This window comes from Mustela nigripes, chromosome 2 (genome assembly GCF_022355385.1).
Source record: "Mustela nigripes isolate SB6536 chromosome 2, MUSNIG.SB6536, whole genome shotgun sequence".
Taxonomy (NCBI): Eukaryota; Metazoa; Chordata; class Mammalia; order Carnivora; family Mustelidae; genus Mustela; species Mustela nigripes.
The window spans coordinates 125,685,431-125,712,109 of record NC_081558.1 but is presented as its reverse complement, the minus strand read 5'-3'; the positions used below and the strand labels follow the sequence as shown (position 1 = coordinate 125,712,109).

Sequence of the window (26,679 nt, the reverse complement as noted above, 5' to 3'; positions counted from 1 at the left end):
TTTGTTACGGTGATCTGTGGTAGGATTTGCTGAAAGCTCAGATGATGGTTAGCTCTTTTAAGCAAACAAGTATTTTTTTAGGGGCAGTAGGATCAGAGGGAAAGGGAGGGAGACGATCCTAGGCAGGCTCCATGCCCAGTGGGGCTCGATCTCATAACCCTGACATCATCACCTGAGCTGAAGTCATGAGTCAGATACTGAACAGACTGAGCCACCCAGGTACCCCACAATAAAGTATTTTTTAACTAAGGTACATTCTTTTTTTAGACATAATGTATGGCATGCTTAATAAACCACAGTATAGTGTACACATAACTTTGTATGTATTGGGAAACCGGAAAATGTACTCGACTTGACTTTTTGCATTATTTGCTCTATTGTGGTAGTGTTGAACCAAACCCACAATATCTCTAAGATATAACTGTACTTTATTTTTCTTATTTATCCTGTAGTATTGTTGACTGCATTCCCTATGCTATACTTCTCATCTGCATGACTTATTAAGTTTTTATACCATTTGGTTCTCTTGATCTATTTCACCCATTTTCCACCTCCTCTGGTAACTAATGATAAGTTTGTTCTCTGCATTTAAGAGTCTGCTTTTTGTCATTTGTTTTGCATTTGAGATTCTGCACATAAAGGAAACCATATAGTATTTGTCTTTCTCTGACTTATTTCACTTAGGATTATACCCTCTAGGTCCAACATGTTCTTGCAAATGGAGGATCTCATGCTTGGGGCATCTGGATGGCTCAGTCTGTAGAACACAAGGCTCTGCAGAAGTTCAAGATTGTTGAGCCATTGATCCCATTGTTGGGTCATGAGTTCAAGCCCCATGTTGGGCATAAAACTTACTTTAAAAATAAATAAATAAAATGTATGTATCTTAAAAAACAGATCTCATTCTTTTTTATGGTTGAGTAATATTCGTGTGTGTGTGTGTGTACCACTCTTTTCTACCCATTTATCCATCTGCGGACACTTGGGTTGCTTCCATATCTTAGATATTATAATTAATGCTGGTATAAACATAGGGGGTGTATATCTTTTCAAATTAGTGTTTTTGTTTTCTTTGGGTAAGAACCCAATGGTAGGATTACTGGATCGTGTGCTATTTCTATTCTTAATTTTTTGAAGAACCTCCATATGGTTTTCCAGGGTGGTTGCACCAACTTACATTTCCATCAACTATGCAGGAGGGTTCCTTTTCCTCCACATCCTCTCCAAGACTTTCTATTTCTTGTCTTTTTGATTTTAGCCATTCTGACAGGTGTAAGGTGATATTCATATTGTTGTGGTTTTTAAGATTTTATTTTTAAGTATTCTCTATGCGCAATGTGGTGCTCAAACATACAACCCTAAGATCGAGAGTCCCTCTACTTACTGAGCCAGCCAGGCCCTCCCTCATTGTGGTTTTGATTTGCATTCCCCTGATGATTAGTGATGCTGAGCATCTTTTCCTGTGGCTGGTTGATCATCTGCATGTCGTCTTCAGAAAAATGTCTCTCTGGTTCCTCTGTGCATCTTTAAATTGGATTTTTTGGTTTTGGAATTGTTTGAATTCTTTAAATATTTTGGACATTAATGCCTTACTGAATCTATCACTTGCAAATATTTTCTCCCATTCAGTAAGTTGCCTTTTCACGTTTTTTAGTGTTTTCCTTCATTGTGCAAAAGTTTTTCATTTTGTGTAGTCCCAAGAGTTTAATTTTGCTTTGGTTTTCCTTGTCTGAGGAGACATATCTAGAAAAATGTTGTTAAGGTCAGTGTCAAAAAGATCACTGCCTATGTTTTCTTCCATGAGTTTTATGGTTCCTGGTCTCACATTTAGGTCTCTAATCCATTCTGAGCTTTCGTGTGTGGTGTTAGAGAGTGGTCTAGTTTCATTTTTCTGCATGTAGTTGTTCAGCTTTCCCAGCACCAGTTATTGAGAGACTGCCTTTTCCCCACTGTATATTCTTATTTCCTTTGTTGTAGATTACTTGACCACATAAGCAAAGATTTTTTTTTTCCTGCCCTGGGTCTTTGCTCTGTTCCATTGATCTATATGTCTGTCTGTATCTGTGCCAGGGCCAAACTGTTTAGATTACTACAACTCTGTAGTGTATCTTAAAATCTGGGATTATGATATCTCCAGTTGTGTTCTTCTTCATGATTGTTTTGGCTACTTGGGATCTTCTGTAATTCTATACACATTTTAGGATTATTCTAGTTCTGTGAAAAATGCTGTTGATAGTTTGATAGGGGTTACATTAAATCTGTAGATTGCTTTGGATAGTATGGACATTTAACAATATTTGTTCTCCCAGTCCATGAGCATGGAGTATCTTTTCATTTGTTTATGTCATCTTCAGTTTCTTTGATCAGTCTCCTATAGTTTTCAGAGTACGGGTCTTTCTCCTCCTTGGTTAAGTTACTCCTTGGTATTTTATTATTTTGGGTACAATTGGAAATTGTTTTCTCAAATTTCTCTTTCTGTTGCTTTATTATTAGATATAGAAATGCAACAGAATTCTGCAAATTGACTTTGTATCTTGTAGCTTTACTGAGTTCATTTAGCAGTTCTAATAGTTTGTGGGGGAGCCTTTAGGGTTTTCTAGACATAGTTTTATGTCATCATGCATCATAGAGAAAGCTTTACTTCTCCTTACCAATTTGGATGCCTTTTATTCCCTGACTGCTGTGGCTGGGACTCCAGTACCATGTTGAATAAAAGTGGCGAGAGTGAACATCCTTCTCTTGTTCCTGACTTCAGAGAAAAACTCTCCATTTATCACCATTGAGTATGACGTTAGCCGTAGGATTGACATAGATGACATTTATCATGTTGAGGTATATTCCCTCCAATCCCACTTTTCTTGGAGTTTTTATCACATATGGATATTGACTCTTGTCAGATGCTTTTTTTGTATGTCTGAGATAACTATATGATTTTTGAGATGATCATATTACTGTATTTTAAACCAAATCGCACGCATCATTTTAACTTACTTGTATTGTTTGAATTTTCCAATCATGCAAGTATCCTAATTATTATATTTCACTATTTTATACTTATTAGATATTTTAAAAATCCGGGTAATAGGATCATAAGTTATGGAAATATTTTTGTAGTTTTCTCTGAGAAACTGTTATTATTTATAAAAGAAAAAAAGCTATAAGTGATTAAGTATTTCTTAAAGAACATTTGTTAAAGTAATCCAAGTAATCCATTTGTTAAAGTAATCCAATATAAAAGTGGCAATAGCTAACCAGATATAGTAAAACTTGTTATTCACAAAAAAAAAATTTTGGAGGGGTGCTCATCACTTAAGAGATCTGGGGACGGATGGCTGCTTGGTCCTGGGGATGTGGGCACAAGGGTAGAGGAGAGACACAGATGTACTCTCCAATTCATTATTTCCCAGTGGGAAGTGGACATAACAGAGGCGATTTTAGGGGAGATTTGGGAAAGGTATTATATTATATACCCTGGAATCCTGCAGTGCAAAACTTATTCCTTATTCAACTCTCTTTCCATCTTTCTAAATTGACATGGAGAAAGCATCAGATTGATGTTCTTAAAGACCTCTCTTCCCCTTTTTCTAACAGAGAGAGGATGAACCTCTATTCAAAGCCTTCAGCTGGCAACAGTGTACTAATGTCTATGAGAGGTGATTCCTGTATTTCAGTTACGGTGATGATGAGTTTCCTGTTTAAATGAAAGCATTTAGGTTAAAGACTCAGTATAAAGGAAAAATTAAGTAACAGTGCAGGTACCACGTGGACAGGGAAAACTTTGTGAAGGCAGACTGGAGGGAACTGAAGTTTGAATAAGAGACCAGGACAGTCCTTCCCCTCCCTGTGCGGGGAAGACAGGGAGCAGAAGCTGGAACGCCCCACCGCCATGTCTATGCCCATCTGTCCCTTTGTGAAACGCCCTCCTCTGTCTTCCTGGCTTGGGAATGGCCCTTGTTGGTTTCCACCAGCTCTCTCCTAAGCAGATGTCCAAGAGAAAGAAGGGAAGAGGCAAAGAGGGTCCACCACAGGCCTGGCCCGGCTCCCTGCCACCCTTCCCCTGCAGCAGGCGCCCTGGGCTCCAAGGGCTGAGACTGCCGTGGGACCAGTGGATACCAACCCAGGAGTGCCATGTCCTCTGTCACCAAGCCACAGCTGCTCAGTCTCAGCACGCGAAGGGACGCTAAGAACTTCAGTGTTTCCAGAAGCAGCTTCAGGTTGCCACCAATACATTTATTCCAAGAGAGGTCGAATATTTCCAGAGCAGGGAGGTAAGCGGAGGCTTCAGCTAAAATTGATAACAGAACAGCAATCCTTTAGGATTTCCTCTGCAACTGAGGAACCTGGGGCAGCATAGTAACGTAACTGAGATAAGAAAGTTACAGGAACTGTTGTCTTCTGCCCGAAATTCATGACCACAACTTATGCTGTCTATTTTTATTTGGGAGAAATGTTGGAAATTTAGAAAAGTAAGACTTGATTAAGTGAAATTCACTATCAACTGGGATTTTTCTCCTTTAGTTCCCATCTAGGAAGGAGAAAGCAGCAGAGGATTTGGACAGCTAGTTGAGATTTCCAGAGCACATCCTCATTTTACATATTCTTGTGTTCAGTCACAGCAGAAGCTCAGAAATGGGGCCAAGCCTCCTCCAGACTCTGAAGCACCCAAATGTGTTTGTGTCGACCTTCCTGCAGTTTCAGAGACGAGGAAGAGAACTAGTGGATTTGGGAGAGATTTTAAAATGAGGTTGAAAAGGTTCTGCTTAATTCTCAGCTGCCCCTAATGTTGAAATTAACCCAAACAACTATTCCTAAGATATAGTTAATTACACTTTAATTCCACTCTTCTTTCTAAAGAATAACAGGCACCTAAGGAGCAAGTATATGTCCTTTTATGATATCTAATAAGAAAATCCCTCCCACCTGCATGGTACAGAGACCTATCAATAAGAAATGGAACTTTTTCTTCTAATAAAAGTGTTGTGGAGAATTATATGTTTACTTGACTTCTTTTTTTGGGAAGCCAGGGGGAGAAAACATGAGAATGTAAGGAGGGGAGGGGCAGAGAGCAAGGGAGAGAGAGAATCCGCCGGGATGGAGCCTGACACAGGTCTTGATCTCATGACCCTGAGATCATGACCTAAGCCAAAAAGATACAGAGGTTCCTCATTTAGTAAGAGATGGTATCTTAACAGGGAGCCTTTATGCTGAAATCTGAAGTTAGAGCTCCCCAGGAAAGAGAAGGAGGCCAGTGGGGGTGGGGGGCATTCCATCCAGAGAACAGGAAGGTCTGCAGACAAGGGAGAGCTCAGTGACAGGAAGGAACTGAAAGAAACCAGCTGAAATTGGTTCCGGGAGTAAGGGGGAGACGGGCCAGTGGCCCGAGGTACTAGGGCCGGATCACCTGGGTCTCTTAGACACCGTGAAGGATGTGGATTTTAACTGAGGTGCTGTGGGCTGCCATTGTGTCTTTTTAAATTGGGTAGTGGTAAGATCTAATTTACTTTGTAAATGAAATTTATAGTTTCTCTCCCCACAATATTAACAACTAACATTCACCGGGCATTTACAATATGCCAGGCACCTTTCCAAGGACTTTACATGTATCAACATATTTAATTTTTTTAAAAAGATTTTTATTTATTTATTTAACAGAGAGTGAGAGAGAGAGAGAGCACAAGCAGGGGGAACAGCAGGCAGAGCAGGCAGAGGGAGAAGCAGGTTCCCTGCTGGGTTAGGGGCCCGATGCGGGACTCGATCCTAGGACCCTAGGATCATGACCTGAGCCAAAGGCAGCCACTTAACTGACGGAGCCATCCAGGTGTCCCAACACATTTAATTCTTACAACCCCATGAAGTATGTACTATTATTCCACTTTACATTTTACAGACAAGGAGACTGAAACACAGAGATGTTAACTATCTCAGGTCACAAGAGCTAGAGCCAGAATTTGATTTTAGGCAGCCTAGTCCCAGGTGCTTTGAAGCCAGAAAATGTACCACATATTTCCCCACAAAATAATTGCAATCAGTTTTCAGGAGTTCACAGCCCCCGCCCCCAGGCACAACTCTAGACTGACTTGCTGACGCAGGTTAAGAACTCCAGATCTGCTATTTCGCCCATCCAGACATGGGGACAAGGAGATGAGCGATGCTGGGAGGGGTGGGCACAGTTCACAGCAAGAACCAAATCTATGTGGGCCGAACAAAGTACTGGGCTGAAAGGCCGCAAGTGTGCCCTAAACGTAGAGGTCTTAGAATTTGGGGTGGATTACATGCATTCATTTCTGTTAACAGGCATTAATAAATAGCTTATTTTCTTACTAGAATATGTTTATTTCATTAATTGTAACTCCTGTTTAGTCCATGGTACAATTCATTTTCCTAGAAATGTCAACGGACATAGAACCCTTGGGGGCCAGAGAGAAGGACTCTGTTTTCCTCCTTGTCCAGGAAGCACCGCAGTGTAAGCTCTCTAGTCCGTGCGTGTGTGCAGAGCAAGAGTTAACCTGCCAGGCCTGAGGCTGCCACCCACTAAAGACTTCCTGGCAAGGCTGGCCGGCGTGTGGGCACTTGTAGTTGGATGTGTTCCACCCCTTCCTCACCTAATAAGAGTGGCTCGCTGCGCCTCCCCTGTGTGTCTGCAAATTCTATGACTTACGCTGAACACCAGCTTTCCTTCTGTGCTCTGGAATTCCTAGATGTGCCAGTAGAGGGTGCCTGTGTGGTCAACAACCAATAAAAGCCCCAGATGGAAGGTTCAGGTGAGCTTCCCTGGAAGGCATCACTTCACATGTGTTGTCAGAAGCCAGTGGGCGAAGGAAGCGTGTCCTGTGTGACTCCACAGATGGAGGGCTCTTGGAAGCTTGCACTTGGTTTCCTCTTTGTGCCACATGCCTCTCCCTTTGCCAATTTTGACCTGTATCCTTCTGTTGTAATAAATCCCAACAGTGAATCCAACTCTAGGCTGAAACCTGTGAGTCCTCCTAGTGAATCACTGAACCTAAAGGTGGCGTTGGGGACCCCCATCCAGCAATGTATGCCCAAAGTGCTCTGCCTGGGTGGCGGATTCTGCAGAATGATGCCATGTGAATTTGCCTCAAAGTATCTCCCTCTAGGGGCGCCTGGGTGGCTCAGTCGTTAAGCATCTGCCTTCAGTTTGGGTCATGATCCCAGGGTCCTGGGATCGGGCCTCACATCAGGATCCCTGCTCTGTGGGAAGCCTGCTTCTCCCTCTCCCACTCCCCCTGTCTATGTTCCCTCTTTCTCACTGTCTCTCTGTGTGTCATATAAATAAATAAAATCTTAAAAAAGTATCTCCCTCTATCTTGTAGACAATATTCTTGCCCCCGAAGAGGCAGAATTCCAGATTCTGTAGACCCTTGATCTAGGCTGGACAGTATTTATGACCTTTAAGCAGGCCCAGATTCCTAGAGAGGCAATGAATTCTGTTGGAAAGTGGGTGCTGGGCCATCAATTACTCACACACCAGGAATTACCTCACTTTCCCCATTAGACTCCCAGCAATCCAGTTTATATTGGCACCTTGGTGAAATCCCAAGTTACCACGGATATGGACCTCCAGAGTTGGCTACGTACACTTTAGCTTTTAAAAATGTTAAATTTGCGAATCAGCCAGAATCATTCATCTGGCCTTCAGAAAGATACTTTTAAGAGAACACATTTCCTGAAAGAAGACAAATTATTAATTCACAGCCTTGCCTCTGGCAAAGGCTTGCCGTGAGAGTTCCATGTAGGGAGTATGTGTTCTCATGTGTTACTGCACATGCTTGCAGGGATCTGGGGAATTCTCTTACCCAGGGCGGTAAACGTCTCACTCTCCAGAGCACAGCTGTTGATGAGTAAGGACTTCAGTGCTGGTAAAAATCGGAGCCGGCTGAGGAGGTTTTCGGAAGAGCTGCCCATCTTCTTGTTGGCAGATAAATCCAACTCTTGAAGACTGGAGAGTAAAGGGATTACCTGGGCTGTGGAAATGTCAGCAGTGACATTGTTTTAGGCACCATCTCATGAAGAGTCTGCTGGATATTTGGGTCCCACAGTCCCACAGTCTCCCTCCCTTACGCACACGCACACCAGCCACGCTCCCCAAGTGTGCAGGGCTCTCGCCAGGCTAGACATTAGGAGCAAAGACCTTGGAGACAGAACTGGGTCCTAATTATGCCTCTGTGGCTAAAGAACTGTGTGATTTTAGGAAAGTTACTTAACTTCTCTGAACCTCAGTTACCACCATAGTAAGAACGACAACAGAACTTCACAGGGTCACTGGGAAGATGAGATAACTCGGTATATGTCAGTATGGTGGGATCTCTGTGGGGCTGCCTCACCTCCGCAGAGCCTTCCAGGGCCCCCTAAGCTACCGAAGCCCTTGGTCACTATTATGTCACCCTATTCATTTTTGCTTATGTGTTTTTCTGTCCCCCCTCAGTGAAGATGAGCTTGTCTGTAGCCCTGCTTCCTCCCCAGAGTATGCGGAAGAATCTAGAACACTGGAGGCACAGACGTTGGTGGAAGGAGGGAAAGAGGATAGGAAGGAAAGGCAGGCAGGCAGGTGGGGTCCCAACAGATGTCACAGTGTCTTCCTCTTCACTGTGTGGGTGGTTGATTCCTGTCCCTACCGGATGGAGGCTCCTGGACTATGAATTTCCCTTAGCCCATGGCACAGTGCCTCGTACAACTAGATGATTTGAATCAAAATTTGTTGGCTAAACGACCTGTAATTCTATTCCTTTGGAGTATCTAGAATGATCAGATAAAAGAACGGTGAGCTATTTAACCTCCTAAGATATAAATGGAATGTATTTTCATTTCCATCTCTTTCAAATTAGACAGTAGGAGAACGATGCACTTTGTTACAGTTCTTCTATAATCATTAGCTTTCCAGGGCCGTTCACCTGTGCTGGTGGCGGCACATTTGGTAAGAGAAGCGGAACCCCTGTTAGGCTTGCGGTAACAACTGAGGTCCCTCTAGCCCTGGAACCTTCTTCTGAGTAAGAAGACCTGAGGTGATATTCATTTATTTTGGCTGTAACAAGGAAAATTCATTCTTTGGAATCTGGCTGTTGATAATTCAGGGGTATCTCCTCCAGGTATGAGGCTCAGAAGGAAAGGGGATGGTGATACCCCATTCGCCCCACCTGGAGCTCAGAAACAGATTTGTTTTGTTTCTTTAAAATCTTTATGAAAGGGGCACCTGGGTGGCTCAGTGGGTTAAAGCCTCTGCCTTCGCCTCAGGTCATGATCTCAGGGTCATGGGATTGAGCCCCACATTGGGCTCCCTGCTCAGTGGGGAGCTGCTTCCCTTCCTCTCGCTCTGCCTGCCTTTCTGCCTACTTGTGATCGCTGTCTGTCAAATAAATAAAATAAAACCTTTTTTTTTTAATTTTTAAATTTTTAAAAAGATTTTATTTAATTATTTGACAGAGAAAGATCACAAGTAGGCAGAGAGGCAGGCAGAGAGAGAGGAGGAAGCAGGCTCCCTGCTGAGCAGAGAGCCTGATGCGGGACTCGATCCCAGGATCCTGAGATCATGACCTGAGCCGAAGGCAGAGGCTCTAACCCACTGAGCCACCCAGGCACCCCCTAAATAAATAAAATCTTAAAAAAAAAAATCTTTATGAAAGCCTTGAACTTTTCTCTGTTTTCCAAATTGAGGCATGAGACCCAAATGTAATTTAGCAGGTCTAAAATATAGATGTTAGACCTAAGAACCTGTTTTAGTCTTTTCCTTCCCAAATTGTACTAAAGAAAGCTAAAAAATTCTTTTTATTCTTGTTTTCTTTTTTAAATGCTGTTTTTAAAAGATTTAGTTTATTTGTTTATTTGAGAGAGTGAGAGAGAATGAGAGCAAGTGAACATGAGAGGGGAAAGGTCAGGGGGAGAGGAGATGCAGAGCCCCCACTGAGCAGGGAGCCCAATGTGGGACTTGATCCCAGGACTCCAGGATTGTGACCTGAGCTGAAGGCAGACACTCAACCAACTGAGCCACCCAGGTGCCCTTATTCTTGTTTTCAATTGATTCATTCATTCGATCATATTCCACAAGAATTTCCTGGTGCCAACTCTGTGCCAGACCTCTGTACCTAATGAAGGAGAGACGCAAAAGGGGCTCCCAACACAGGAGGGGCCATGATCTGGAGAAAGAGCAAGGACAAAGGCCCCAGGACAGGAGGTCAGCACAGAAAAGTGGCTGGGGTAGAATCGAGGAGGGGAAGTCTAGGTAACAAAGTCAGAATGACAGAGGAGGAAAAGGGAGACCACTTGGACTCGCAGTAGTCTGGGCACAAGATAACAGTGGCCTGAACCAGCCCGGTCCAGGTCTAGACGGTAGACCTTGGTGATGAGATCCTGGAGGTGTTTTGGAAGTTTACTGTGGCCACAGATGGAATAAACCCCTTAATGGCAAGGCTGCGCTTGGCGCTGTTTGTTATGGGAAACTGCATTTATATATTATGTGTTATAATTACAGGATTATGTCTACAGTGGAAAGAGTGTAGGCACCTAAAGTTATAATGTATACCCGTGATGCACCACCCTAAATTCTTGTGTAATTTCATTGTATCCAAGGGGCTTAACTTCACTTGTTGGTCAGAAAGCCGCTTAACTTCACTTGTTAGTCAGAAAGCCGCAGTGCCCTCTTTTGGGCCTTCTCTCTACATCCTGTTCGAAACAAACTTTGTAACTAACAGAGTCATTTCTAAACAGTAACACATATTCAAAATTTTCTCCACCAAGTGCCATATCCATCATTTACAAACGTGTATAGGAGGAATTTAGATTCACTCATATTTACTGAGCACATAATAAAATATTGGGGCATTCAAAGAAGTTTTATGGTTTGGTGCTTTTGTTAAGTTTAAGTAAGTTTAAGGAGACACCTCAAATTTGCCAAGTTCCAAACATATACTGAGGTTCCAAAAGTCCTTCCTTGACTCTCTTGTTCACACTTACTCAGAGACACCACGTCATTGGCCGTGAGAGAGCACTGGTGAAGATCCAAAACTTCTAGATGCTCCAGCGTGGCCAGCAGAGCTGATGAGTCTTCAAAACCTCCACCCAGATCCCTGTTGCAGGAAAGGTCTAATTTCCTCAGTCCACCCAAGTACCTAAAAGCAGCATCTAAAAGAGAAAATCAAAAGTCCCATTCTGACAGGCTAGAAGGTGGAAGGCAGGTGTAGGGCAGGCAAGGGGGCAGGTGTATAGAAGGGAGATGGTGAAAATACACCAGGTTGAGAAAAGACAAGATGAGGGAAGAACTTTAGACTTCCTACCATCTGGCCCTCTCTGGACTTGACAGTGGCTTCAAACACCCACCCCCCCAACCAACACCCCGTGATCTGCGTTGACTGCCAATGGCTTCAGTGGAACCCTCCAATGGCTCATTCTCGTCCTCCTACACTGGCGCATTGGCATTTCACAGAATTTTAGACTTATTCAAACTGCCAGTGAAAAGGATATTATAGGCTCTGTAAGTCGAAGGGGAACACAAAATTTCATGTCATGTTCTCCCTACAGATGCCACTGAAGCTTTCTTTTTATCAGTACCAATTCCTTCCTACTACCGAGCATAAAATAATGTTGACATTTTCAAAAGAGAAAAATGGAGAACTTTCTTAGCACATAACTTTTCTTTTGCCCAGTGTCTCTCTCAAACCCGGAATATCCTGGCCTTTTCAGAGTCAGCCATCTTAAGAGGTTATCTTTAGACTCATGAAAGTATATGCTTATTGTAAAAGAGTTAGAAAAGAATAAAACAAAGAAGATTTAAATTACCTATAATCTCCTGCCCCAACATAACCTCTGTGTATATTTAGTTGAATTTCCTAACAACTTAAAAAAATTAAATATAAACTAAAATTACGTATGTACAGAAAAATCCCAGTCATTGCTAACTCACCCAGCAGTTTGACACCCTCTTGTGATAGCCCACATGAGTGCAACTTCAGTACTTTCAGATTTGAGGTACTTCGTAATCCCTGAGCAATACTGTTCAGACTGGCACCGATATTTCTGTTAAGGGAAAGGTCAAGGACTTCGAGATTTTGCATCATGGGTAGCAACTGACCTAGAGGGAAGTGAATCCAAATGAGAAGAGCAACTCAATAAAAATGCAGGGTGTGACTGTTGGGGCAGGAGGGGGAGGGCGGCCTCATGTGATCCCAGGGGTATAATGAGCCCTTCTTCCAATTTAGGGAGAGATAAAGCACAGCCAACTTTGACCCTTTGACCCTCAGACTGTCTGCTCATGGGCATCTTCACATTTGTTTTCTGGGAAGGACCCTTCCAAATTCCACTTACCCACAAATGCCCCATCTTCAGATGTGAGGTCACAATCCACAAGCTCAAGCGTTTGTATCTTGCTCCCTTCTTGGAAATTCTGGAGGGTCAGAGGCAAGTTCCCCCCCACTTCACTGTTCCAGGACAAGTTCAGCTCCTGCAGGTCAGTTATGCCCCCGAGTGCTTCTCCTGTTACAAAACAGCCCAAATATTGGGTCGATTGCTAATCTGAAAAGCAGGGAGTCTGCCTCAAAATCAGCACAAATGTTATTTATGGAATGATAATGGCTGAGCCAGGGACTGGTCAGGTGCCAAAGAACAGAGTAGACCCAGTTCTTGCCTGGTCCCAGCAGGCTGAGCCCCTGTATTTAGAGGCTCAGTGATTCTAGTCCCTCCAAGGTTCCGAAGCCGGACCTCTGTACAAAAATCATTGTCCAGAAAAATCCCACCTGTCAGTAGGGTGGTTTCGTGGAGTTGGTTTTGTGGTAGTAAATACGTGTACTATTCCAACTGCTTTCTCTCATCCACCTTGTCTGGGGTCAGCATCACTGGGAAGCTGGACCAGAGGATGAGGAGAGGCCAAGCAGGGCACCTGCCACCGTGGGGGCAAAGCTCAATTAGACATCAAGAATATACAACTGAACCGAGCCCTAGAGAGAATCAGTAATTAAGCACAAGATGCTAGCAGCTCGTAATAGCCGTGCAGCCCTGGAGAGTGGAGGAGGGTGCAGTGAGAAAAGGGTGGAAAGCATCTAAGGGCTGGAATGGAGGCTGGCGGAGAGCAGGGAAGCGACCAGGTAAAGCAGCCTTAGGAATGACTTCTACTGTTCCGGGTAGAACAGGGCAGAGAGGCACACACATGGAAAACGCACTTCCTCGATGTGCGGAGTCAATCTCCACACTGAATGATTAAGAGTAATGGAAAGTCCCCTGTGTCTAGAAGCCTCTCCTCCACGGTCCACTACTGGCCTTGGACTTCTGCCACTGATCATTCTTTGTGTGGACTGAGGTTTTGGGAGTCCAGGAGCCTCATGTTAAAATGCATGTTCTCTCAGCCCAGGTGCCATTGTGTGTGCCATCGCCAGTCAGCTGGGGTGGCTTTCTATACCTGGAAGCCCTCCTCAGCATCAGGGACAGAGAGTGCAGGACTGATCAGCCATGTCTGCTGTGTACATGGTACGGGGGAGCCATCATCGATCATCCTACACTCAGCAATTGTAACAGGTATGATAACATTGGCGTGCCCCCTGATTTATGGTCTCTTTTCATTAAACCGTTTATTCTCCCTGTACCACATCTGCCCTCAATACTAAGGAAGGTCCCTTCTTATGGGAGAAGATGCAGAAGCCCTTCCAGAGAGGAGAAGGAGTCTGGGAGAGGGAGCGGGTTATAAAACATCACGGCAACAAGGATGTAGCTTCTCTCCTGAACCAGGTAAGTTTGGAATGAGTTCCAGGGCAGAAATTCCCATTTCCCCATTTCTTTCTTTTTTTTTTTTTTTTAATTTTATTTATTTATTTATTTGACAGACAGATCACAAGTAGGCAGAGAGGCAGGCAGAAAGAGAGAGGAGAAAGCAGGCTCCCCACTGAGCAGAGAACCCGATGTGGGGCTCGATCCCAGGACCCTGGGATCATGACTTGAGCCGAAGGCAGAGGCTTTAACCCACTGAGCCACCCAGGTGCCCCCCCATTTCCCCATTTCTTAATGTTGGAAGATCATGAACAAAATTTAAATAAATCACAGAAAACAGAGAAACTACATTTTCTTTTCACCCCTGAGTAGCAGTGAGTTAAATTTGCAGCCTGCTACATAATAATCAGCTGCTAACCAGTGGGGCTCAACTCACCACATCAAACCACTGAAAGTCAATTTCGAATGAGGGAGTACTGAAAGGAGGACCTCCCCATTACTGAGCATGTACTATGCGCCAGGCATGTAGTAAGTGCTTCATAGAAATTATTTAATCCTCACAATAGTTTTTTGAGGTAGATATCCAACCCATTTCAGAGAAAAGAAAGCTAGAAAGCTGAGGCTTAGGAAGTTTAAATAATTGTCCATGGTCACAAGACTAGTTAGATGGGGGGCTAGAATGTGAACTAACACGTGGCCACTTATGTGGTGTTTCTCAGCTAAAGGAAGGGTGGGCCAGGGGGCGTCAAATGACCCTGATTTCCTACAGAGGGATTAGAGAGAGGACATTTGACGTGAACTGTGTTGTTTTTACAGAGATTTTTTGCAGAGATGTAAATTATCAAAATAGTCGCTGAAATAAGAAACTTCAGGCCAAAAGAATATTTAAAAATCTGAATGGCATCTGAAACCAGCAAGGATCGTATAAAGAGTTGGGTTAATAGAGTGACAAATTTTATCCTACATTCTGTGTCCAGTATATAAATTAACTTAATTGAGGTCCTAGTTCTATTTAAACCATTGCTTTTAGTTTAAAGATCTTGTTTTGATCCATTTTTTAAAGATGGGAATGGAAAAATAGAAGAGATTATTTTGGGATCGGAAAATAATCATTATCTACTCCAACTCCTCAATTTTACAGACAATTAGCAGACTGAGAGTAAGCAAATTTGACAAACTATCTCCGTTGAGAGCAGATGTCTTTCTGGCCAGCCTTGTTCCCTACTCTGTCCTGGGGCTTACTACAGTGCTAGTAGGTACAGGCTGCAAGTGTACTGGAGTTTTGCAAGTGCTAGATCATCCAGGCGCTCTCATTCACAAGCACCTGGGGGGTGGGGGTGACCCAGGGAGTTTGCCCTTGACACTTCAGAGCCGCTTCCAGTGAAACATTGACCATACCCAGGGCTTGCACATCATCCGTGGTAAGTCTGCAACTTCCCAGCCTCAGGATTTTTAACTTGCTGAGGAGATGCAGGTGCTGTGTAACTGAATGGAGGTTTCCGCCTACAGAATCATTCCAGGAAATATCCAGTTTTTCCAAGTCTGGGAGAAGAGGCAGCAAAGCAACTGGAAATGAACAAGAGGATATACAGGGTTGCATACGTAATTACACGAAGGAGCGGTGGCCATACTGGCCTTCAGCAAAGCAGGGGTCCCTCAGCCATGCAATTGGGAAGAATGACTTTTGTATTTCCTATTTCCTAGGATATTTCCTATTTCTGCCAAATAAATGCGCTCCAAAAATGTAGTGGTATCTTCATAAGATTTCATAGCATAGAAGCTCCTTTATTGTAGCAGAAATGGTAATTCTACTGTTAACTACCACTGCCGCTGTGATATGCATACTAGTCCTTTATTTTGCAAAAATAATTCCTCACCCCTTCATCCTATTGGATCCTTGGGCTGAAAGCTGGAGGACTGCTCCGTCGGCCAGGATTGCCGAGATTGGGGGTCCATGTTACCCCTTCTTTTAGATCATGACTTCCTGGGTGTCACCACCTTAGAAAGCTCCCATTATATTTAAATAGACTAATATGTGGAGGTTTAGACTGGCACAAAGCCTGACCAGAACCTTCTCTGAGTATCTGCCATTGCCCATTAACAGTGACCTTACTGTCTGTGATAAAGATTCGCTAAGGCTGTCTCTGTGTCCTGAAGCAATGATACTCAAGAGTAGAAATGCCAACCTGGAGCAGGCAAAGAATCTTTGAGTATTTGCTTTTAAATATCTATCTTGAAGGTTCAGGGCAACAGTCAGAAGTAGCAAGCTGAGCTCTTACAGTTTAAGGCACAGCAGTGTCCAATATTCTGAGGCCAGGCGTAGGAGTGAAATTTGTTTTTGCTTTTTTTCTACTAGCCTTCAATTTCAACTTGTTTACCCAAATCCTAACTTTATCGAGCAGAGAAGTCACTGAACACACGAAGAAGGAAAAAAAAAATTAAAAACAAGATTGCTGGGGCCCGATCTCCGAGACTCCAGGTCAGTGGTCTGGGTTGAAACCAAGTGAACACAAACTCTGCGAGTGATTCTGACACACGGGCATCTGGAAACACAGACAAGGGTAGGTTCTCGCTGAAGACAGTGGCCAAAATGTAATGACATGGATTTCCGTTAAAATGGTCAAGGACCGCTCACTCACGATCCAGTTCTTTTGATACCTCTGTGCTGGGAGACACAACTAGTTTGAGGGAAGGCTGGGCTTAAGGTCTCTAAGAAAAAGGGAAAGAAAGGTGGTCATAATTGTGTGGGGAGGGGCACCTTTGCAACCAGACTGCTGCTTCCGTGTGGCAGCTGCCGCTCACGCTGCTGAGCGTCTAGGTTGTGAGCAAAGACTGCTGGCGGCTCCTCTCTCATAACTATGCACCCAGCAGGGCTCGGGCTTCACGGACGGGCTGCAAGAGTTTATATCTCATGCCGTGGGCGAGACAAATGTTTTTCAGGGAGTAAGGAGCCAGCAGTAGGGGAGGTGAAATGCTCAGGGAGAACTGACAGACAAAGGAACCTTCCTCCTACACTTGGCTCAAATCTTTGAAGCTTGAGGAAGGATCAATTAACTTGTTTAAAAAAAAAAAAAAAAAGTGGTGCAGCTGCTATTCCCGAGTTGTCTGGGGCCACCCTGAGACCCGGGGTTGCCAGGTGAGTAATGAGCGTGTTTTGCCCGCCGGTGGCAACCCGAGGGCACCCGTGGCCCTCCGTGCGTGCCGGCTCTTACAGACCCGCTTCCCTCAAGTCGGCCGCCGTCAGCCTGCAGTTGTTCAGATCTAGACACTTGTCCACGGCTGTTCTGCCCAGCTTCTGCAGGAACTGCTCCTTTTCCTCCATGCTGGGTCCACATTCCATTTCTGAAGTGAGAGGCTGAGCTACATGGTGAGAATAAAGAAGAACGTGCCCTGAGTGAGACCGTGATAAAGAGGCACAGTGATGGCAATAAGACAAGTCAACAAGACTAACAACAGTCCTGAGCAAACCTCCGCCCAGAAGGGAAGCGCTAAGCAGAGACAGAACTTCACCACTGTCCTGCCTCCAGGTGCTGGACACTGATCACTGCAGTGACCCTCTTCTGGCAAGGAAACTGAGGACTCAGGCGCTTTTCCTTTACCGCCTGACAGGAGCTTGTCAGCATGTAGAAACGGTTGTCTTCCTGGACAAAGTAGCGAACTTGTTAGCACACCCTTTAAGGGACGGGCAGCCTGGTGCACGCCAGGTGGGGAATACAGGTATTTGACCAAACCAGTGAGGAAAGGGAAGCATTGCAGTCACCTGCCCTCACCCGCCTGGAGCTTCATTGGCTACGGGAGCCAATGAAACGCGGCTCCTAGACCATTCAATTGACAGATCCAGAGGGCGGAGTGGCTGGGAGAGCTTTTCTCCACCCCTGCCAGCGAATACACCCCAAAAGCCTCATTTGTCCTTCTTGTTATGAGAGACGACTTATGTGGCCCTCTTATCAAGTTCCTCTGTACTAATGCTGGGCTAAGGCGAACATTAAGCTAAGAAAAACTTTAGTTTCATTGAACACCTATTATGTCCCAGTATGTGTCAGCACTTAAGACACATATAGGGGCGCCTGGGTGGCTCAGCGGGTTGAAGCCTCTGCCTTCGGCCCGGGTCATGATCCCAGGACCCTGGGATCGAGCCCCGCATCGGGCTCTCTGCTCAGTGCAGAGCCTGCCTCTCTCTCTCTCTCTCTCTCTGCCTGCCTTTCTGCCTACTTGTGTTCTCTGTCAAATAAATAAATAAAATCTTAAAAAAAAAAAAAAGACACATATAAAACACATCATACTTTTGTAAGGAAAAACAAATATGCAGGTACTGACAGTGACTTTAAGGAGGTTTTGTAGATGAAAATGTAAAATTTAAAACATAAAAAGAGCACACTGGAATCCACAATGAAAGTGTAAGTTCCAAATATGCAGTGATACTCTTCTAACCTTTACGAAGTACAAAACCACATAGCTAAAGAGAAATGTATTGGTACCAGTGAAAATTAATAGTAGGATTTCAGTAGTAATCAGCCTAGATTTAAATATTAGGAGAGGAGCACAAACTCTACTTCTCCTCTGCAGTGTGTTTGCTGGCTGGCTATGATTTTTTATTGACACGTAATATATTATTTGTTTCATGGGTACAGGTCTGTGAATCACCAGTCTTACACAATTTACAGCACTCACCATAGTACATACCCTCCCCAATGTCTCTCATTCACTGGCTGTTTTTTTTTTTTTTTTAAGGCAACTTGAATTTTATTTTTATTTATTTATTTTTATTGACATATAAGGTATTATCTGCTTCAGGGGTACAGGTCTGTGTACAGGCTTACACCATTCACAGTACTCACCTTAGTACATACCCTCCCCAACATCCATCATCCAGCCACTCTATCCCCCCTCCACCCTCCAGCAACCCTATATATGTTTTGTGAGATTAAGAGTTTCTTATGGTTTGTCTCCCTCCCAATCCCATCTTGTTTCATTTTTTCCCTCCTTATCCCCCAAGACCCCTCGCCCTGCCTCTCAAATTCCTCATATCAGGGAGATCATATGATAATTGTCTTTCTCTGACTTATTTTGCTTAGCCTGATACCCTCTAGTTCCATCCACATCGTGGCAAATGGGAAGATTTCATTTCTTTTGATGGCTGCATAGTATTCCATTGTGTATATATACCACATCTTCTTGATCCATTCATCTGTTGATGGACATTTATGTTCTTTCCATAGTTTGGCTATTGTGGACATTGCTATTATAAACATTTGGGTGCAGGTGTCCCTTCAGATCACTACGTTTGTATCTTTAGGGTAAACACCCAGTAGTGTGATTCCTGGGTCATAGGGTAGCTCTATTTTCAACTTTTTGAGGAATCTCCATACTGTTTTCCAGAGTGGCTGCACCAGCTTGCATTCCCACCAACAGTGTAGGAGGGTTCCCCTTTCTCTGCATCCTCGCCAACATCTGTTGTTTCCTGACTTATTAATTTTAGCCATTTTGGCTGCTGTGAGGTGGTATCTCATTGTGGTTCTGATTTGTATTTCCCTGATGCTGAATGATGCTGAGCACTTTTTCATGTGTCTGTTGGCCATTTGGATATCTTCCTTACAGAAATGTCTGTTCATGTCTTCTGCCCTTTTCTTAACTGGATTATTTGTTCTTTGGGTGTTGAGTTTGATAAGTTTTTTATAGATTTTGGATACTAACCTTTTATCTGATATGTCATTTGTAAATATCTTCTCCCAGTCTGTCAGTTGTCTTTTGGTGTTGTTGACTCTTTCTTTTGCTGTGCAAAAGTTTTTGATCTTGATGAAATCCCAATAGTTCATTTTTGCCCTTACTTCCCTTGCCTTTGGCGATGTTTCTAGAAAGAAGTTGCTGCGGCTGAGGTCGAAGAGGTCACTGTCTGTGTTCTCCTTAAGGATTTTGATGGATTCCTTTCTCACATTGAGGTCTTTCATCCATTTTGAGTCTATTTTGTGTCTGGTATAAGGAAATGGTCCAGTTTCATTCTTCGGCATGTGGCTGTCCAATTTTCCCAACACCATTTGCTGAAGAGACTGTCTTTCTTCCACTGGACATTCTTTCCTGCTTTGTCGAAGATTAGTTGTCCATAGAGTTGAGGGTTCATTTCTGGGTTCTCTATTCTGTTCCACTGGTCTATGTGTCAATTTTTGTGCCAGTACCATACTTTCTTGATTATTACAGCTTTTTAATAGAGCTTGAAGTCTGGAATCATGATGCTGCCAACTTTGGTTTTCCTTTTCAACATTCCTCTGGCTATTTGGGGTCTTTTCTGGTTCCATACAAATCTTAGGATTATTTGTTCCATTTCTTTGAAAAAAATTGATGGTATTTTGATAGGGATTGTGTTAAATGTGTAGATTGCTTTAGGTAGCAAAGACACTTTCTCAATATTTTTTTTCTAATCCATGAGCATGGAATGATTTTTCATTTCTTTGTGTCTTTCTCAATTTCTTTCATGAGTACTTTATAGTTTCCTGAGTACAGATTCTTTGCCTCTTTGGTTAAGTTTTTTTCTAGGTATCTTGTGGTTTTGGGTGCAATTGTAAATGCGATTGACTCCTTAATTTCTCTTTCTTCTGTCTTACTGTTGGTGCATAGAAATGCAACTGATTTCTGTGCATTGATTTTTATATCCTGACACTTTACTGAATTCGTATATGAGTTCTAGCAGTTTTGGAGTGGAGTTTTGGGTTTTACACATAAAGTTTCATATCATCTCCAAAGAGTGAGAATTTGACTTCTTCTTTGCCAACTTGGATGCTTTTTACTTCTTTTTGTTGTCTGATTGCTGAGGCTAGGACTTCTAATACTATGATAGAAAACCAGAACAGGGGGCGCCTGGGTGGCTCAGTGGGTTAAAGCCTCTGCCTTCAGTTCAGGTCATGATCCCAGCATCCTGGGATGGAGCCCCACATAGGGCTCTCTGCTCGGCAGGGAGCCTGCTTCCTCCTCTCTCTCTGCCTGCCTCTCTGCCTACTTATGATCTCAGTCTGTCAAATAAATAAATAAAATGTTAAAAAAAAAAAAAGAAAGAAAGAAAGAAAGAAAGAAAAAACCTGAACAGACCCATAACCAGGAAGCAGATTGAAGCAGCCGTCAAAGATCTCCCAACAAACAAGAGTCTAGGGCCAGATGGCTTCCCAAGGGAATTCTACCAAATGTTTAAAGAAGAATTAATACCTATTCCCCTGAAACGGTTCCAAAAAATAGAAATGGAAGGAAAACTTCCAAACTCATTTTATGAGGCCAGCATTACCTTGATCCCGAACCCACACAAAGACCTCATGAAAAAGGAGAGTTATAAACCAATATCCTTGATGAACGCAGATGCAAAAATTCTCACCAAAGTAACTAGCCAATAGGATCAGACAGTATATTAAAAGAATTATTCACTATGACCAAGTGGGATTTATTCCTGGGTGCAAGTTTGGTTCAACATCCGCAAACCAATCAATGTGATACAATACATTAATAAAAGAAAGAAAAAGAACCATGTGATACTTTCAATAAATGCTGAAAAAGCATTTGACAAAGTACAGCATCCTTTCTTTTTTTTTTAAAGATTTTATTTATTTATTTGACAGAGAGAAACCACAAGTAGATGGAGAGGCAGGCAGAGAGAGAGAGAGGGAAGCAGGCTCCCCGCTGAGCAGAGAGCCCGATGCGGGACTTGATCCCAGGACCCCGAGATCATGACCTGAGCCGAAGGCAGCGGCTTAACCCACTGAGCCACCCAGGCGCCCCCAGCATCCTTTCTTGATCAAAACTCTTCACAGTGTAGGGATAGAGGGTACATACCTCAATATCATCAAAGCCATCTATGAAAAACCCACAGCAAATATAATTTTCAATGGGGAAAAACTGAGAGCTTTTCCGCTAAGGTCAGGAACCCGGCTGGGATGTCCACCATCACCACTGGCTGGCTGTTTTTAAGAGAACACCTATACTGCGTTCATCTTTGCAGGATGGTTGGTGTTACCACACTATGCCAGTAGGAGGCAGCACCATCCACCATTTTGCGATTCACTCTGGCCTTCCAGTTGCATTGTGCATTGATTGGATAGATCGCATTTTATTTGGGGCAGGATTGCCAGATTTAGGAAAAACAGAAACAGCCTTTCCAATAAAATTTAAACTTCAAGTAAACAAGGAATCATTGCTCAGTAAAGGTATGTCCCAAATATTGCATGTATTCTATCTGGCAATTCTAATTTGGGGTGGAGCAGAAGAGAGTGGTGAGTGGGGGACTAACATTTTTTTTTTTAAGATTTTATTTATTTGACAGAGATCACAAGTAGACAGAGAGGCAGGCAGAGAGAGGGGAGGAAGCAGGCTCCCTGCAGAGCAGAGAGCCCGATGTGGGGCTCGATCCCAGGAGCCTGGGATCATGACCCAAGCCGAAGGCAGAGGCTTTAACCCACTGAGCCACCCAGGCACCCTGGGAGACTAACATTTATGTGCCAATGGGTACAGGATGTTTTGTGTAAACTTCATGCAAGGAGTCACAATCACACTATTTCATAGGTTTGGAACACGAGACACAGAGAGCCTGTCAATTAGTAAGTAGCAAGTCAGAATTTGAACCCAGAACGGTCTGCTCCAAAGTCCATTATATGAATGTTTGTGTTAGAGTTTCTATGTTAAAAAAATCTCTGTGTGTGCTATCTGATGCTTTCTCCCTTCTGTTTTTGAGCTTTTTATCTCCATAGGCTCAACCTACAATCATGCTCAAGTTCCAGCTTAACCAAAGCTTCTGTTTTCTCAAGCTACTGTTTGGTCCATCATTAGGAAATGATTACTGTCAAATGTTTGGAAAGGGTGGTTTGGGCTTGCTGGTCCCACGTCACCCCATTTGCCAATTAACCCTCTATGTTCTGGTGACCACAATCACCTATCCCAACAAATTGTTTCTCAAAGGTCACCAGCAGTGACCTACCAATTGACAGTTTCAGGAATCTCTTCTCATACCGCATCCTACTTGGGCACTCTGTAATCCTGGATATGACTGGCAGGTCTAAGATAGCATGAATGGAAGACCTGGTTCAAATCATGGGTCCCTCAGGTGAGCAAGTCACTGAACTTCTCTGAGCCTCGGTTTACTCGTCTGGAAAGAGATACTATAATTCCTGCCTGGTTCACTTCTCATTTACTGGGGCCTCCCAAGGGAGATGGGACTCTGCAGTGCCTGTTATGTGAGAGGTATTCTATTAATATTTGTTGAACGCACAGATAATTGAATGAATGAATGAATATTAGCTTTAAACTCCTTAATGACCAAAATAAGTCAACATGATAAATCTTTATCAAACTCCCAAGTATAAATACAAGTACCAATTTGTGAGGTCCTTGGACATGTCCTTGCAGACCACACATATCATTTTTTTAATACATAAACCCATTTCCTTAAAGGATAGCAAATGTCACAGCTCAAGACATAAAACAGTTGAGTCAGAACTGCTCCCCATTGGCTGAGGTAGGATGACTGACATGCCATGAGGAGGACAAAGTTGTCACATGTGAGCAGTTCTGTGGAGTGATTCAGAGACTTTTCCTGGCTGTTTTACTGCTGAACCAAGATTTTGCCTTCTCCACGTGATCTTGTGAGCTGAGCAGTATCTTCACATTAAGTTCTTTCCGACCTACATCTGTAAGGGTTGGTTTCTTGCTTATGAACAACCAAGAATCCCAGTGGTTTCATAAAACAGATTACACATTTGTAACATGGGTGGCACTGTACAGGGAACCAAGATAACAAGTTCCTGTTTTTAAGGAGCTACCTGTCTAATGGAAGAGATAAACACGAAAGCCATGCCCACCGCACAGAGGAGACATGCAATGGTGGAGGTGTGTGGAGGGTACCTGGGAACACATGGTATGACAATACGTACCTCAGGTCCCAGGACAGGTCTTGGCAAGCTTTCAAGAGGAAGGGATACATGAATTACACCTTAAGGGAGAGGGAGAGTCAACCAGGTGGGTGGACATGAGGGAGAGATAAGTGGAGGAGGGGTGCAGAAGCAGCATGGTGACATAAGGGAAGGTCTTTATAAGCCCAGGGAACCCCTTTGAAAGAATATGTATGGCCAGTTCAGGAAACTGCAAGTGAATCTCAATGTCAGGAGTAGAGGATGAACATGAGGTTGGGGGAAGGCAGAGGACACGAAGAGAGGTCCATCTGATCATAAGCACCCTGAAGACCGTGCTTGGGAGTGTAGACTCTCTCCAAGGCAAGAGAGACTTGGGGAAAGATTTGAAGCAGGTGAAAGACATCATGTCTGTGATTTAGAGAGAGCAAGCCGTGGCAGAGTGGAGGACAAGCTGGCCAGAGAGCTGGACCAGAAATAGGAAAACTAGTTAGGAAGCTGTCCCAGCAGTCTGGGCAAAAAACAGTGAAAGCCAGAACAGCAATAGAGAGGAGGAACCAGTTCTCAGAGCCATTTGAGGGCAGAATTGACATGACTGCAGGAGCCACTGAATTTGGGGAGAAATGGAAATGGAGAAGCCATGCAAGGTTGAGTGGCCAGTGTTGCACAGCCAGGATAACCAGTGCCTGGCCTTGCACGGTCAATTTCATCATGGTTGTGGCATTCATGACCCAGGTTCCCGAAGCTTTGTTTCCTATTTTAGAACAAGTATCAACAATCTTGTGATACAGGTTGTCCTTTTTTTTTTTTTTTTTTAAAGTAGACTTTAACTTCCTAATTCCAAAATATATTTAAATATAAACTTAATTGACTTTCACATAAATTGATATTATTTTTGGTATTTGATGCAAATAACTGGACAGAATTAAAGGTAGATATAAATGAAAGATTGGCCATGGGTTGATCACTGATGGGGGAAGTGATCATGGGGACTCCTTCGAGACTTGTTTTAGACTATTCTCTCTACTGCTGTGTATGTTTGCATAAGAAGTTTAAGATGTTTAAAAAATACACTTAATCTAATAATATGCCAATGGTATTGTGTATGACATATAGCTTTAGGGAGAGATTTGGCACTATTTATTTTCATAACCCTTGAATCTATAATCTCTGTTCTAAGAGTTTATATTTTTTAAAAAGGCTGAAGGGCACCTGGGTGGTTCAGTGGGTTAAGCCTCTGCCTTCGGCTCAGGTCATGATCTCAGGGTCCTGGGATCAAGCCCTGCATCAGGCTCTCTGCTCAGTGGGGAGCATGCTTCCTCCTCTCTCTCTGCTTGCTTCTCTGCCTACTTGTGATCTCTCTCTCTGTCAAATAAAATCTTAAAAAAAAAAAAAAAAAAGGCTGAAATACAATGAAGCCAGGTATAAGCAAGAGGGAAAGACAAAAATAGTCACTGAAGGACAAAAAAGGAGCTTAAGTAGTTATGGCATATGCGTGGAATAGCTGTTAAAGGTGGCATATGAACATCATTTTATGCATGTCTGCCATGCTAGGCTTAAGCAATATAATCGTATGTTGCAGAAGTAATATCACAGATCCATGTAAGCTCAAGAGGGATTTGTAAGCTATTATAAGTGTAAAAATTGCCTGCTCTGGCCCCCAGGCACCTCCATGACCGTCCTCCTGCTCTTGTCCTCTCTCCTCACTCCTCTTGCTTCAGCACCCCCGACCTTGGGCTCACTCTCAAGCATGCCAGGCCCAGTCCCACCTTGGGCCGTTGCATTTACAGGTCCCTTTGCCTGGGAACCTGTTGCCATTGACGTCCACGTGACTGGCTTTATTCCTCCATTTTCCTTGGCTTACTTTATCCAGACCTCTGCTCAAATGCCACCAAATCCGAGACTCTTTCCCCACAATCCCATCTAAAGTAGGACCCCATCCATCCTCTGTCTCCTTAGCCTGCCGTATTTTTCTTCCGGTCACTTATCACACTGAAAGTGTGTGCATTCGGTTCTTTGTGTACACAAGGTCCTGTTTCTCTGTGGCCGCATTTGTAACACAACAGTAGCTGTCATACAAAAGGTAGTGACTCCAGGTTTGTTGACTGCCTGACTGGCCATAAATGCATGCATATGAACAAAAGACTAAAAGAATCTTGAAGAAAGAATCCTTTGTGTTAGAATGAAAGGAAACAAGGTATCTTCTCTATACCTTCCAGTAGTGTTACTTTTGATCATTAAAAGTCAAATTAGCAAAATATTTAAAGCATTTAAGTCACGTAGTAAACGCTTAGAATAGAGACTCAGATTAGTTTTAGTTTAACCCATACAGTCTCTTTAGGAGAAAGCATTATTCTAAAAATTAAAGAAGTAAGAGCAGTCAGAAGTTTACCAGTATCTAAGGTGGCTGTTTTCTGTGCCTCGTTGCCGGGTTGGAAATCAGTTGTTTCAAGGTCATTGCTCTCTGTTCGGCTTTCAGGTTTGGAGGACATGAATTTTGAGCTCCTAAGGAATCTGTTGAGAAATGAGGTCCGGGGTTTAGTTTCTCCATTTGAGGAATTCTTCTTCTGTGTTTGACTCATGGTCAAGTTGAAGGGGGCCTGTCTCAGTAAGACATCTTCCTGTTGTTTTCTGTTTCTAGGATTACTGAGAAGAAAAAGACTCTGTCAAGCCTGTGTGAAATCAGAATTTCCCTGCATGAGTTTTTATTTCCCCCTTTCCTTTGTTTTTACTACTGGTAATGTTTAATGTAAAAATAAGAATGACGTAACCCAGGATCCGGGAACCAACAGATGGTGGCAGATACAAATCTAAAGCAAACTTGGTTTTTAACTTTGCCCTATTTTATTATGTGAGATACGGGTCATTAAAAACCACTTGGGCAAATGCATCAGATGTGTCAATACAGTTGAAATTTCAGCTGTCGATTACAGTTACCTTCAAAGGGACGACAGTAAAAGAGGATTTAGCACACCTCTCAACTGTCTGGCCCTTTGCAGAATTGCTGCCCAGGAAGAGTTTGCCTTCAGTGAGCCCAGGCTCCTTTCTCCGCACACTGCTGCTTTTTCTTCTGGCATCTTCCCTTTTTCCACTCCAG

The 26,679-nt window shown here is 43.4% G+C and overlaps 1 protein-coding gene across 1 annotated transcript in view; it reads right to left on the bottom strand.

The window, feature by feature from the left end:
- LRRC31 (leucine rich repeat containing 31) overlaps positions 1-26,236 on the bottom strand; it is a 28,971-nt gene extending 2,735 nt beyond the window's left edge. The window contains exons 1-8 of the mRNA XM_059388056.1: positions 25,975-26,236; positions 16,921-17,064; positions 15,103-15,270; positions 12,313-12,480; positions 11,912-12,079; positions 10,966-11,133; positions 7,815-7,982; positions 4,118-4,285 (exon numbers count right to left, since the gene is read on the bottom strand). Coding sequence (XP_059244039.1) covers positions 4,118-4,285; positions 7,815-7,982; positions 10,966-11,133; positions 11,912-12,079; positions 12,313-12,480; positions 15,103-15,270; positions 16,921-17,064; positions 25,975-26,164 — 1,342 coding nt within the window. The 5' untranslated portion in view covers positions 26,165-26,236. The remainder of the gene's footprint in view (positions 1-4,117; positions 4,286-7,814; positions 7,983-10,965; positions 11,134-11,911; positions 12,080-12,312; positions 12,481-15,102; positions 15,271-16,920; positions 17,065-25,974) is intronic.
- Between the last annotated feature and the right edge of the window lie 443 nt (positions 26,237-26,679).